The sequence below is a fragment of the Triturus cristatus genome, chromosome 7 (genome assembly GCF_964204655.1).
Source record: "Triturus cristatus chromosome 7, aTriCri1.1, whole genome shotgun sequence".
Classification (NCBI taxonomy): domain Eukaryota; kingdom Metazoa; phylum Chordata; class Amphibia; order Caudata; family Salamandridae; genus Triturus; species Triturus cristatus.
The window spans coordinates 1,358,971,263-1,358,987,089 of record NC_140590.1 but is presented as its reverse complement, the minus strand read 5'-3'; the positions used below and the strand labels follow the sequence as shown (position 1 = coordinate 1,358,987,089).

Below are 15,827 nucleotides of genomic sequence, written 5' to 3'. Positions count from 1 at the left end.
GAGCGAGTCGCACTGATTGGGATCTATCCTTTAGGAACAATGTCGTCCAGTTCAATGCTTTGCCCGTAACCCTCGGCCCAGGCACGGTCAGCCAACAGAGCATGATCCACTGTGTCAAACGCCGCTGACAGGTCAAGCAGCACCAACATCTGAGTGTATCCCTTACCCACTTCTCTTTGCAATTCGTCCAGCGCTGATGTGACCACTGCTTCAGTGGAGTGTGCTGGTCGAAACCCTGCCTGACACTGGTCCAGAAACTCTGACTTCTCTAAGAAGTCGCAGAGATTGTGAGCCACGTGGGCTTCCAAGATCTTGGCTAAATACGGGAGATGGGACACTGGGCGAAAGCTCTTCGTGTCTGAGGGGTCTGCTCCCACATTCTTCCGGAGGGGTACGATGACTGCCTTTTTAGAGGATTTAGGTACCTGGCATGAACGGATAGAATAGTTAAGAAATTGTAGGAGACTGTCTCCACCATAGGTTGCCACCTCTCTAAGGACTCTCGAGGGACAGATGTCGTTAGGCGAACCTGATTTAACTTTCGTCATAAGTTCCATCAGGTCGTCCTGTGATACATTAGGGAAGTGCGAGAGCGTAATGCTGTTCATGTCTCCCGGTGAGGAGTCAGGAGCAGAAAAGCCCAAGGGGATGCTCCTTTTTATTGCGTCAATCTTGTCCACAAAATATCCATTGAGGGTGTCACACAGAATTTGTGATGGTGTGACAGTGTGAGTCACCCTATCTAAGTTAGATAATTCCTATAGAAAATTTCCTTTGATTTATTTGATGATTTAAGGATTTTATTCATGAAATGTCTCACTTTAGTTTGCTTTACTAGAGACTTATACAATTTAAGTTTTTGCATATAACAGGTTCTCAGGGCTGGTGAATAATCCAAGCACCATTTCCTTTCTGTGCGTCGGAGATTCAGTTTCGCCATTCTCAGCTCTACCGAGAACCATTTGTCGACCTCGTGGTTTCTTATCTTGTTAGAGCTATGCCTGCGGGCATGGGTTTCACTGGTCTCCTTCAGCCAGTTAAACACATTTTGCTCATAGTCATCAATATCCTCCCTAGGCGCCGGAGGGGATTTCCCCAGGTCCTCGCAAAACTCCGTGAGGTTAACCTGAGCCCAATTCCTAAATGAAACCATTGGTCCCCTAATGGGGCTTAGCTCCTTTGGTCAGGTCACCGAAAAGGAGATAAGATGATGGTCTGACCACCTGCATGGGACAATGCTCAAGTTCTTCACGGGTAGTTTGGTGGTCCAGATTTGATCTAATATGTGGCCTTTAATTATGAGTTGGTGAGTTCAATACACTGAGATACAATCAGAAAGTGCCACAACAACTCTGTGGGGACTTAAAACCAGTCATACAAAGTGTATACATTCCCATTCAACTTTTTTTATGATGAAAAAAAAGAAATTACAATACGAATTTCATTGGCTGATGTGATTGCTTTCTGACAATGGAGGGCATGAGAGTAAAAATGAAAGGAAAAGGCCATGCTCCAAGCCGAAGAATTTGTCTCTCCGATGGCAAAATGTAGCTGCACTAAAATACTTGGAATCACAACTTAAGTACCTCTATACTCAATATGAAAACAATTCATTAAAAGTCAACTTTCTTAATGAAATATTCTCCATATGACAGAACTACTACCAATAAATCTCGTATTGACATGGCAAAAACTAGTAAAAGCTATTCAAGCCAATTAAAAAAAGAATACAATTATATTTTATCAGAGTGTTCTCTACCTCCAAACCCAAACAGATTTTTAAACACTCATTCTACCAACCGAAGCCCTCATCATCCTGGTCAACCACAAAGAGAACTCACCTTCTCATCAAGGTCATCGTCACTCTCGTACATGTCCTCTTGACGAAGGCGCCACTCATACTCTACATGGACACGCATGTTGAACTGACTGGCTTGAGCCTGGCACAGCTGTAATACAAAATAAAGGTTTTTAGGTATGGGTGCGTTAAAATGTTGCAGAGGAGACCTATCTCTAAAAGACGCATTAAAGCAACGGCTATGCAGGGCTGTGTAATAAGTTGCTCACAGGAAAAATAGACCCCCTTTAAAGCATTCAGGTCTCTGTACGTGGAATCCCATGTTCCACCTGTTACTTCTCCATGCAGAGAAAAGGCGGGAGGGCCAATCTGCCGCAGACATCATACAAGGTATGGGTTGTGGGAGTGGTCAAAAGCGAGATTGAGGTCATTTAGGGGTCACCAGGGGTCGTAGATGCGACCCCTAATTTGCCCCTTGCTACCCCTGGAAGTGACTTGGTGACCCCTGGCCTCAGAGGTGGCAAAATCAGTGCCAAGAATACAGGGATGTCTCACATTATCAGAGGCAGGGTCTAACCTCTTTTTTTGCTGATTTTTATTACATTAATAGTTTATTATTCACTTTTAATGGAATAAAAAAGTGGAGCAGCAAGCTCTGGACCTTCACTGGCATTTTAGATAAGAAAAATAAAATATATTTAATGTATATTGTGTGTGTGTGTGCATGTGGATGAGGCTGAGCGAGTGTGTATGTGTGTGAGCATGTATGTTTGTATATGGGATCATGGATGTGTAAGTGTGTCAAAATGAGTGAATAAGTATAAGAGATTAAGAGTGAGTGAGAGAGTGCAACTGAATGGTCCAGGGTGAGAGTGAGTGCAGGAGAGTAGGTGAAAATGAATGAGTGCAAGGCAGTGCTAATGACAGAATGAGTCTGAATAAGTGAATGTAAGTGAGCATGTGTTGTTAGGCTTGCAGATCCGCTGTTGGACCTGGCATGCTTCGTGACTTATAAAAGCACCCTTGACAAAAGGTTAGCACTGGAATACTGGAGACAATACCTGCATATGCAATACCCTTGACCCTTGCTAAAAATCTACTGCTGCCACTCTGTAGGTACATTTCTGCATTGAGCACCCATGAAAAAATGCCAGCGCTGGCCTCCTGAAGGAAATTCTTGGCATAGTTGGCACCTGTGGTAAATTGCTTGTTATGGCACAATGGAGGACTTTGTTGGCATATGGGAAGACAACTGTGGCAAGGTCATGGGGCGATCCATGGCAAAATGTGGTCAATTATATAATAGATATAATCTTCGACATAATGGACCTCCATAGTGCAAGAGAAGCAGTATTAGGAACATTCTGGCACTGGCATATTGTATGTAATGTTTGGGCAAAAGGGGCCACCATGGCAAAATGCTTGTTCAAGCAATGGAGGTAATTTTTGACATAATGGGGCACTAATAAGAAATTTTAAAAACATAATTGGGTGAACTCATGGGGACTGTCAGATTTCAGTAGCTTGTCACACAATAAAAGGACTTGAATATTTAGTGAGTTTAGTTTTTTAGAGCCTATGACATTTTAGCAAATTTGTGTGAAAATTGTGAATTAAAATGCACTAGTAAAGCCAATGTTTATAAATATTTTCTCTCAGAAGAGAAACTCCCACCCTTTCTTCTCACCTAGAAGAATATATAATATTAATGATGAAATTATGCAACTTCTGCAATGTTAGTTATTGTGATGTCATCAGGATTATGGGTATGTGACATCACTTCTTGGGATGATGCAGGGTCAAAAGTCATATGATGTCACTTCCTGTGACATCACTAAGGTCAAAGGGTATATGATGTCACTTACGCTACCCCTGGCATTTTGGTGAATCGATGTCCATGGCATGTCTCGGTCTCCAATGGAATGCCGGTCACCTTATCGCTTTGATATAGTGGGACCTTGAAAATGTCACTACATTTTTGACTGAGATTTTTCAGAAGCAATCATTTTTAAATATATATCTTGTGCTGACATCCGGTATTTTTTCTTTCCCAGTAGTCATTGTCATTTTTAGAAGTTTTTATTTATTTGTCTCCACTAAATACAATTAGTTTTTTTGGTGCTGTTGAGACTCCCCTCTACCGCTGTTTAACTGACCACTCTAAAAATATATATTTATACATTTTGTTTGAATGCAGAACAATGTCATACTTTCATGCCAAAACAGAGATCTGGGCCTAAATCCATTGCTTTTTTGCTCACCATGCCATTCCAGTTTTAACTCAGCCATATGCAAATCAGTCTTGACCCTGTGCCCCATGGGCACAGTCCAGCCTGAACTGCTGGGCCAGGTCCTCCCTGGACTGGAAACAAGCCTCCTATGACCGGTTTCGGGGTTTCACCCCTCATCAGCCAGGATAGCTTTACTTCAGTGGCATGGAAAGCATGGGACCTACGTCTGGGCATACTCGTCCCACTTGGGGTGACAAATGCAAAAACAATTGTTGGAAAGAATGTAGAACAATGTCATACATTCACCCCAGTACAGAGATCTGACCTAAATCCATAGTTCTTTTGCTCTCTATGCCATTCCAGTTTGAACCCAGCCATTTGGAAATCAGTCTTGACCCTGTGCCCAATGGGAACAGTCCAGCCCGAACTGCCAGGCCAGGTCAGGTCCTCCCTGGACTGGAAACAAGCATCCTGGGACCGGTTTCGGGGTTTCACCCCATCATAAGCCAGGATATCTTGACTCCAGTGGCATGGAGAGCATGGGACCCACGTCTGGGAATACCCGACCCAATTGGGGTGACAAATGCAAAAACAACAACTGATGGACAGAATGCAGAACAATGTCATACATTCACCCCAGTATGGAGATCTGGTCCTAAATCCATCTGTTTTTTGCTCACCATGCCATTCAAGTTTGAACCCAGCCATCTGCAAATCAGTTTTGACTCTGTACACAATGGGAACAGTCCAGCCCGAACTGCTAAATTCAGACATGCAAATGCCTAGTTCACCTGTTTGACTTCGGAGCATGACCCACAAACTGTAGACAGGAAGTATTTGGCACTTCTCTCATCCAGGCTATGATATGAAAAACAGTCTTTTCAATCAGTCAAGACATCTGGGACAGTATTACATGAGCGTTCCAGAAGCGCAATGGGTGCTTATGCCATTTATTTTGCACCCCAGGGCATTTTGGTATTACAAAAGGAGCCACAGATGCCCCTGCGGCCCTTGGGGATCAGAACATTTACTGTAATAGGGTGCACTGTCTCTGTATGCCCCCGGAGCAACACATTAAAGACTTTTGAGATAATCCTGGTCAAGAGTGATTGACCCTTGTCACGGAATTAGCAGAAGCTCCTAAATATGACCTTTTGTTGGCAGTTCCTGAGTAAGCAACTGTAGTAAAGTGTCCCTTTTTGCACGTTTACCCCCTAACGTTTTGCCAGATACCTGATGCCAACTTGACTGATTGTGTGGTGGGATCCTGCTAAACAGGCCCCAGCACCTGTGTTTATTCCCAAATATGCATCTTTTTACCCACAATTGGCACACCTCTGTCCCTTGTAAAAGGTACCCTTGGTACCAAGGGCCTTGTGAACAGAGAGGGCCTCTGATGGCTGCAGCATGTATTATGCCATTGCAGACTGGGTGTTTTGGTGCAAACCAAACTTACAAGTCGACATGGCACACACCCCTGTGTGCCATGCCCACCCACTCTGCCTGTGGCATGGGTAAATCACCCCTCTAGCAAGCCTTACAGCCCTAAAGGCAGGGTGCACCATGCCATGGGTGAGGGCATATCTGCATGATCAATATGCCCCTACAGTTCGTGTGTCATTCACAGACATTGTAAGTGCAGTGGAGTCATTTTGGATACATGGGATGGGAGTTCATCAACATGAACTCAACAGCTATATGATGGCTTTACTGAAGTCTAGGAAGTTTTGCATCAAACTTCCTAGCTCATTAAACACACTCTGATTCCAGTGTTGGGTTAAATGAAAAATGCACACAGAGAGCATCTTCGAGATGCCTCCTGAAAAACGACCTACTCTGGTGTGGTTCCTGACTGGCTTTCAGCCATATGCCACCACCAGACAGGTTTCCGGACCACTGGGTAGAGAGCCCTTCAATCTTTGGGTCCGGGAACAAACCACATCCTGGGCAGAGGTGTCATGCTTCCTCCACTAGGATGGGCACCTATTGCCTGCACAAAAGTTAACCTGCTTGCAAATTTTCTATATTGTTTAAACTATGTTAGGAGTGTTTCTTTAAAAAAAAGAACAGTGATCTAAAAGTAATCACAAAGAATTATAAGCATTTTTCCAAATTGAAAAAGTAATCTGAATGTTCCTACAAATCCAGTATTCACTGTATTGCTGAAAGTAACATTGTATGGAGAGTTTAACTTACCTGCTACTAAGTAAATATTGGTTCAATAAATACAACAACAAAACAACTTTTTATATAATTGGTCTGGATTCAGTCTATGATTGTGTGATATCATTTCTTGCTTGAGTGCGTACAACAAAGGCTTAATACTACTCTCATGATAAGGCTGACTGCTCAACCACACTCCCACCAAAAAGACTAAGGTATTATCTACTGTAACCTCTTCCATACCTCTGGGGATCCACTGGACTCTTTGCACACTATACCTTACTTTGGTATAGTATATACAGAGCCAGCTCCCTACAGCAACACAAAGAGAGAGACCTTAAAAACTTCCTCACCCACCACTATTTCTAATTTATTTACAGAAGAAGTAACTGGCACAATTAGCATCTCACTGCATTGGGTTCTCAAGCGTGTTCGGTGATGTGCCTGAGAATGAGACTGTCATTGCTTCATACCAATGGGGATTGCGGATGGAAGGTTAAATGTAGTTATACCGTGCCACCCTCCTCTGCTCATTGAGTACCCCCTCAATTGCTCAAGGTCCATCATGAGGTGCGTACTATGGCAGCAGTGAGGGCTGTTTTTGCAACTGTACAGGAATGAAAGTGCCTTTGTATTATCTGCTCAACCCACAGAACCTAGACCTGTTCTAGAGCTCTGGAGTCTTTTGAAATGGAAAATATTTTAAACAGTCAATTTAGGCAAAGGTTTACTTCTTTAAGAAGGGAAGCAAATTTGACTACCCCAGGGGTCCTTTATCGGTCGGAGTAAAATGCTTGCTTCACGAAAAAAAGAAATTGGCAAATTGCCTCATCTGATATAGGAATTAGGGCCAGATGTATGACCCTTACATTTTGTGAGTCGCAAATTGCGTCGCTTAGCAACTTGCAAAATGCAAATTACAACAGTGTCTCAGACACTGTTAGCGATTCCTAATGGTGTCGCAAATTGCCTGCCTCATTAATATTCATGAGTTAAGTGCTATTTGCGACCCCATTAGGAATGGCCAGCACTCCCAGGGATGGTGGTCTGCTGGGGTCAGCAGACCACCATGTCTGCGACTGCTTTTTCAATAAAGTTTTTTTTCTTTTTTTTTTTAAATGCAGCACGTTTTCCTTAAAGAAAGAAAAATGAAACGTTTCTGTTTCCTGGGACCACTGCCTACTCTTAAAAAATATTTTCGTACACACTCACAAAGGGGAAGAGGTCCCCTGGGGACCTCTTCTCATTTGCAAGTGGTACTTGAAGTAGGTGGTAAACTGCGAGTGTCGCAAAATAATGGTACATACCATTTGGACTCGCTACTAGGAAGGGATGCCCTTGGCACGCCCCTTCCTAATAGTGAGTCACAAACCCTAATTTGCGAGTCGGTAACCAATTACCGACTCGCAAAATAGGGTTTGTACATGGGCCAGACCAATTTTGCGGTCGCAAACAGGCCGATATCCATTTGTGACCGCAAAAAACGGTTGTACATCTGGCCCTTAGAGACCAAGGAACACTTCAAAGTTTCGCGTATGAGTAAGCAGTAGCCTCAACCTTAATAGTGGTTGAATATTGCTCAGAAGAGGAGGAGCCAAGATGGCGGACGGACAGGACGTCTGAGCTCCCGGCTCCGCAGCCCGTCTGCTGTTTACATGATATCCTGATCTTTAATCCTGCCTACGGCGCGAGCAAATGTAACCACGAATGCGCTAATACTTTCCGCATTCCTCCGATGTTCCCGCCGGCTTTTTTGGTTGAGGATTCATAGAGTTTGCCGACTTTGGACTTTGCCCACGCATTCTGGCCCGACCACCACCGCCGGACACCGCTTATCCCGTACGGTGAGACGACCTGGGGCTGGACCGGCGCCGGGGGAAATGTGACCGGACGTGGAGTGGGCGGCCTGGCGGAGCCTTCTTCGCGACGGAGAGAATTCCTGTACGATTGGGTCCGGGCTGGCGAATCTTCCTTTGTCCTCCTACCAGCGGTCAGAGCGGTGACCGTTTGAGAGCGCCCACCACCCGCATTGCAATACAGCCGAGGGCTCTCCCATCGTGTGAGCCCCGTATAGCGAGCAGCAACTCCTCTTGCCCTCACTACTGTTCCTCCGTCCTATGGAGTCGCCCTCACCCCTCCGAGGTGGGCTGGCGGCGGAAATGGTGTCGGTGCCGGTCTGCTTCGCCGGAGAGGCGGAGGCCGCCATGTCCCTGACGCAGGCTTCACTGCCGGCTGTCGAGCTGGAGGGTGTCCCGGTGGCGCCATTACATACTGTCGGCATGCTGCAGCAGGGAGCAGACCTGACCTATGGTGATATCCTTCTAGCCCTGGGGGACTTGCGGGCGACATGGTGCCAACGCACTCGAGAACTGGAGTGGAAGATCGATGCTGCTATGCCATCCAGGGAGCTACTGCGGTTGTCTGACCCCCCAATGCCTCTCATTCCCTTCGAGGCGGATACAAATTGGCGACAGGGGGATACTGTGGATCGTCCTCTCCCTGGTTACAGTGTCGAGGGTTTTTCTAATGATCGAATTGCAGATACAAAGCTCCCTTCCACTTTACAAGCTGAGACTCTGCCTCTGCGGGTGTTGCCGTGTCTGCCTCAACATCGCCGGAGTGTGTGCCGTTCGGTGGGGAAAACTGTGTTTGTCACTATCGATGTGGTGATGGTCTATGACTGGGAACTCTCGCTTCTTCTCCCTCTGCGTCTTCTTTGCCGTGAGCGGCCATCTTGCTCCTTTGTTCTGCCTGAGGTACACTCCCAGCGGCGGCCATGTTTGGTGGGGTCTCCGCGTTCAGGCCAGGGTTGATGTTGCCTCCCTTGATGATCCTGCTTGACCGCCTGGCATGACCCGGACTAGAATATTTGCTTATGTATCGGTTGTGCCGCATGTGTGTAAATTGCTACTGTTTACCGCGGGGGTGGATCTGTGGGGCCGCTCAGGATCGGGCCGGGGCTGGGCGATTTTCTTTAGTTTGCTGTACGTATTGGCGGGCGGGGACTAGGATGAGGCTGCTAATTATCTGCTTTGCTCGCACATTTGGAATGGAGTCTCCCCACCTGCCGCTTTGCTTGCTTCTTCAGTTGTGCTGATGATTTTCAGGGTGGGGGATGCTTAATGGGCTGTGGTGACCGGGAGTATGTAACATTTCCTCCTCCTGCCTTCTCTGGGAGTCGGAGACTGGGAGGTTATTTCCCACTCTCCGGACTCTCTTTCCTACTTGGGGTTCATTTGGGGCGACAGGCATGCCTATTGGGGGGGGGTGGGCCATGGCCTTCCGCTGGTATGCAGGGTGGGGGGATGGGATGTGTTCTATGTCTTCTTCGTCTCTATGGCCCTCTCTCTCTTTCTTTCACCCTTCCTCTTTGGTTTCCTTTTCTTTCATGTTTCTTTGTTTCTTTGGGGTCGGGGTTCAGTGTTAGTAAGGAGCTTATTGTGTTTTATCATTCTGTGGTATAGTGTATGCTCTTAGTCCCTGGATGGTGGCCACCTGTCTCCTTACCAATGCCTTCCTATATAACGCTTCCTTCTGGGTGCTCCGTGAACGGTGGTGTCTCTCCTGGTCAGTGATTAGCTTCGACTCTTTTCGTAGTACACTACGTTGTACTCGACAAAACCATAAAATTAAACCTTTTCTTATCCTGACATTATTGTTCTATGTTCTCCAATGTCATAGCGGCCGGCCCCGAGGGGTTGTAGGCAGACGCTGTGTATTGTGCATCTACCGAAATAAAGGTTTTTAAAAAAAAAAAAAAAAAAAAAAAAAAGAATATTGCTCAGAAGACATAACTTGACCCTTTCTAAAATAGGACCCTTTATGCTCCTTGTTCATGCACTAAATATTTGACTGGGCCTTTAATTTGAAAATATATCCAGAGTGACAGGGAAAGGAAGGGAGGTGGGTTGCCAGCATGTCTGTGAGCAAATAAGGGACACCAAACACAAAGTACCACCATCTCTCCTGAAGATGGCATACCACACCTGTGAAACACATGCATGCAATAATGTAGACTGTAATTTGAAATTTAAAAAGGCGTGCCCAATGCCAATAGGTCTGGCTTTGAAAGGATGTTGTATGGTAAGGTGAAGTATTACAAGTAGATAGCATGGGACTGGATATGTATTAATATGGAAGAAAAGAACTATTGAATAATATTGGTGTGGGTTAAAAGTTCAGGTGACAGTTACACTGTCAACACAGACCTAAACCTCCATGTAAGTTAATGACTGCCACCTCATATGTGCTGCTGCCAGAGAATAATGCAATAAACTATCTATCTATGAAACACACTTTAATAGCATTAATGTCATGTGTGTGTCACTGAAAGTTCAACTGCAGGCAGCTAGATAAACAAACAAAATGATTACAGCTGTGTGAAGGGCAAGCACTTTTTTGAGAAGCACACAACTTCTGCACAATCAATCCAAGTACTTATGACTGCCAACATGTGGGTGGAGCCAAAGCCCCTCTTCTGGTGGTTCTTACATAATTGTTTTGTGACAGCTGCACCGTCTAGCCAGATCGTTAACGGGGAACAGATTTAATGGAAGTGGCCATCAGCAAAACCTAAGGGCAAATATGCAGTGCCAGTGATTAATGTGGTTGACCACCATGAATACCCGGACTCCGCAGTTCTTCAACGAGGTAAAGCAAGCCCTGATTCAGCGATGTGCCTGAGAGTGTGAAGTAAAGACTACTCCATGTAGCTGTAACCCAAGGTGTGACTCCTGCCCTTTTTTGTCAGGTGGATTCCTCCTCAGATACATATTTCTATTCTGATCATTCATTGTTTTTGGTATTTTTTTTTAATACAGTGCAAACTTGACCCGAAGGTGTCAGAGCACTTTACATGAGCACCAGTTGCGTTACACAAGCATACGTAGGCAGTGATTTGCCCAGAATCACAGGATGTTGAGCGTCATTGCCGCGACTCGAACCCGGTTACCCAGATTAGAGATCGACCGCCCTAGCCGTTGGGTACATCCTCTCCCGTAATACGTAATTTGTAATACAAAACCTACAAATGATTTGACTTATTTGCCGCGAGACTACCTTGTGAATCTCGTGCATGCCTCCCAGATGCCAGTCTGCATTCACAAGTTTCCACAGGCAAGAAAATAAATCTCGACCAAAAAAAAGTTAAAGAATTCCCAAGTTCCCCTACTTCCTGGTGAGGCAATCAGGCTTAGGACAGTTAACAAGAGTCTACGCTCTGCTTCTGGATTCTGTATGGTCACACAAATTAAAATTTTGAGCCCAGCTCTCTCCAAATCTTGAAAGACGGGTACTGTCGGCTGGAGCCATCAGAAAAGGCTGAATCTGCAGTGGCACTTGGTGACCAAAGATGTTCTTTGCTTTACTTTAGTAACATTAGGAATCCTATGCCTGGGGGGCTTGGCTAGCACCCAAGAAGGATGGCGGCGTTCTTGTGACGCTCCGGGGCCGGTGGTGCAGACGAAGGAATTTGCGGCGTATCGCAAATGTGAAATCCAGCGAAAATGACGAGTCGGCTATCGGAATCTGAGATGTAGCGGACAAGGTGCATTTCAGCATGGAATAGACCCGCTCTACTATCAAAAATCCTCTTTTTTTCCTTGAAGCAATGCGGCGCCCGCCATCTTGATAGCGCCCGTGACCTGAGGGGATCTCTTCTACGCACGTGGCTCCTCAGCCCTGTTTCTCTTTACTCTGTGGCCCCTTCGTTCAGCAATGTGAGTAACGTGGAGACAAATTCAACCAATTAGCATTTTTTACAGTGACTTGGTGTACCTCATTGGTGTACCTCATTTCGAGAGAATAACAGGAGCTCTCCCTTTGTTGTTGCTGATACCAGCGGCCATTTTTTGCATTCCATGTCTTACAGTGAAGGCATTTACATGGTTCTAGCACAATTTCATTATTTTCACAGGCTTATTGCTTGTTTTTGATTATCCCTGACTTTATCTCCTGCCTCTATTTTGTCACCAGGTAACTTAAGCTGGCATTGTTATTTGTGGTACTGTTTGCCTTTTTCTTTTTGCTCTTCTGAGGTGATACTACTGACATGCACATTATCATATACACAGCGCACTGGATCTTTTAAGTAACTAATGTTTCTGCAAATTATCAATGAGCTTTGCGGAGCATCTTGTGTTTTTTTCTGCATCTTCTTTCTTCACACTTCGTCATTGATATTTTTTCTGCATTATATGGATTTCGGTGTGATAACTCCCACTGGCACAGCCTACGTAGTGCTTCATTGTCAATACCAACTTTAGCCCTGAAGTTTCAGACACTTGTTTTTACTAGTGCTATTGGCTTGACTTACTCAATGCGTATTTGGGACGATATTATTCCTAGTCGTCACATTTATAGGCAGACTGAAAACAGTAAGATCACTGGTGGTGCCTGTAAATCGCTCATTTATTTCTCGCACATACATGTACTCATCACACCACAATGGATGAATCTTTGAACTCCTCTCCTAAGAGCGCCTCCACTTCCTCTTCCACAGCCTCTAAGGCGTCAACCAAACGGTTGAAAAAGGACCCTCATTCTCCACCGAAGCAACCTAGCTCAGTCTCAATGGATCTTCTTCTGGAAGAAATACATGCATTTCGTCCATTTGTAGAGGAGACACATTCCAAGATACAAGTTTTAACAGATGGATGGGCAAAAATGGAAGAGAGGATTACTGCGATTGAACAAAGTGTGGATTCCCTTGGTTCAGCTTGCGCTCAGGTTGCAGTCCTTCAATTTCAGGTTGCGTCATTCCAGAGGCAGATTGAAAATCTTGAGAATAGAAATAGGCGGAATAACCTTCGCATATATGGTTTGCCGGAGGGATCAGAAGGTACTGACCCCATAGCCTATTTCAAATCATTCCTGCCAAAAGTACTCAATCTACCAGAAAGCACTGTCTTAAACATCCAACGTGCTCATAGATTGGGTCCTCTCCATTCTTCATCATCTGCCTTGCGTAAACCAAGAGGTGTCATACTCTATCTTCTTGAATATACAGATCTTCTCATGGTACTAGCTGCAGTTAGATCCTTAAAGCAGATTTAATCATCAGGAAATCAACTTTTTTTCTTGCAGGATTAAGCAAAGCCTACAGCAGACAGAAGAAAGGAATTTTTAGCCATGAGACCAGCTTTACATTCTATTGGTGTGCGATTTGGCTTATTTCATCCATGCCTGTTCAGAGTAACTTTTAATAACAGTCAGTCAGTCAAAATAGTCTTTATTCGATTCACATCATAAAAGACATTCTACACATATAAAATTTCGACTACAGTACAATTCATATACAATACAAAACAGACTCTAAAACCTTTAAAATATTACATAAAATTATACATTAAAAATAATCACTGCAAGTTAAAAACATCCAATAAAGTGCAAATAGGGACGCGCCTTTTAGCCCAGGGACCAAAGAGAATACTAGTTTATGACAGCTAACAACGCAGTTCACGATTTAAGTTTCCTAGCCCTAAGGATCCATGCCCAACTGATAAATTTTGCAACACCAATTACTATAGGTTTTGAGGTATCTGTTTTCAAGATTCTACTAGCAACCTGTGCAGAGCGGGTACTCATTAATCTGCAGGCAGGTCGAAGCCAGATACGTCTAGGGAGGTGGTAAATTGGGCAACAAAAAAGGAAGTGATCCATAGTTTCCGTCATGTCTGGACAAAAGGGGCATTTGTCACTACCAAGAGGACTCCAACTTTTGGTGAGTCCTCGCAGTGGTAGGGCACCCACTCTGAACTGGTGATACAGTTTGCGATCGAGAAACTTCAGAATAGTATCCCAGTAGTTTTCGTAGACAGGCTCGTCCTTAAAAACTAGGAAAGTAACAGTCATCGTGGGACCTATAGAGGAAGCACATCTCCTGTTCTTAATATAGCTCCAGTACGCATCCTTAAGGACCTTTTTTGCCGGGAAAACTTCAGTATCGGGGTTAGCCCATAGGTTACGCATCCCGAGATCAGACAACAGAGTTTTGATGCTAGACAACCAGGGAATCCTATGCGACCCCTCTAACCCTTTGATCTCCAAGAGGGCTTTTGCATAGTTAGTTAGTTCTGGTGTCGTCCACAGACGGCGCCAAAACGCCAGGGGTCTATACCCTGCCCGGTCCTCTATAGGCTGAATTCCCAGATCATATAGTAGGGGGATACGCGGGGTGGATTGGGGAAGCCCGATAGCTGACCGGAGGAATTTATTCTGGGCGGTCATCAGCTTAGACAAGTTATTGAAACCCCAAATTTCGGCTCCATATAGAATTGCAGGTAAAATCTTGGAGTCATAAATCTTCATGAGAGGAGCTATTGGTTTTGTTAATGAGTGTTTGTGCTCTTTCAGCAAAGCTCCTCCCAATTGAGCATGCTTGAGAGCGAGGAGATCCAGCTGGTGAGACCAGCTGCATGTCTCGCTAAAAGTGACCCCAAGATAAGTAAACACTGCCGTTTGGGATAAGTTGACACCACCCAGACATACCTCCGCCTTAACCCGCCGGGGCCCACGAAACACCATAAACTTGGTCTTCCCAACGTTTATCTCCAGCTCATGCTCACGGCAAAAGGTCTCGAAGCGAGACAGGGCCAGCTGCAGACCCTGTCTCGTCTTCGAGACCAAAAGGGTGTCATCCGCGAACATGAGCAGGGGAATCTTCATTCCTGCCAAGGTAGGTGCATCAGTAGGGCTGTTTAAGAAGTAGTCTACAACCCCATTGATAAATAATGAAAACAAGGTGGGAGCGAGTACGCACCCTTGTCGGACACCTTTGGATACTTTGAATCTATCAGTCAGCTCCCCGGGTTTACCCCAACGGACACGGGCATACGTATTTTTGTGAATGGTGACAAGAAAAGAAACCAGTTCTTTTGGCATGCCCATATCCAAGAGTACTTTCCATAACTTGTCCCTCGGCACCAGGTCAAACGCAGACCTTAGGTCTACGAAAGCCGCATACAGCTTGCCTCCCCCCAGAAAAACAACCTTCCAGTACAGAAGTACTACCCTGAATACTTGGTCCAGGGTCCCAGTGTGTGATCGAAACCCTGCCTGAAGAGGAGACAACACATCCGAATCGGACATCCAGATTTGGATGCGACCCAGAACGAGTCGGGCTATAATTTTTTGTACTGCGTCTATTAAACTAATAGGTCTATAATTGCCCGGGGCAGAGCGATCGCCTTTCTTATAGATCGGCAATATCTCTGCCCCGAGCCACGAATCAGGGACAGCAGCACCACCCGCAAGGGCATTAGCCAGCAGGGTCAGATAAGGGATCCATGCATCTTGCTCCTGAATAAATAAATCGGCAGGAATACAGTCTGGTCCTGGAGCTTTGGCACTCTTGATTGATCGTAAGACTAGCTTAACTTCACCAGGGGAGAATTTTAATGTGTTTTCAACACCTGGGGGACAGAAGATCTGCTTGTCCAACGAATTACCAACCTTAAACTGTTCCTCAAAATACGCTACCCACTGCTGAGGTTCTACTTGATTAGAGGGGCGGATATCTGAGGGGGAATTACCCCATTTAAGGAGATGCCAAAATTGGACCATGTTACGATTGTGGCATGCTTGATATAAATCCCTCCAACGATCTTCATCCCAGTTTTGCTTGGCCTTAAATTGGG

At 45.2% G+C, this 15,827-nt stretch overlaps 1 protein-coding gene across 1 annotated transcript in view; it reads right to left on the bottom strand.

The window, feature by feature from the left end:
• Positions 1–15,827, bottom strand: part of LOC146812057 (arf-GAP with SH3 domain, ANK repeat and PH domain-containing protein 1-like) — a 1,117,518-nt gene that overhangs the window by 211,729 nt on the left and 889,962 nt on the right. Inside the window, exon 22 of the mRNA XM_085619062.1 lies at positions 1,842–1,949. Within this exon, the coding sequence (XP_085475188.1) occupies positions 1,842–1,949 (108 nt within the window). The remainder of the gene's footprint in view (positions 1–1,841; positions 1,950–15,827) is intronic.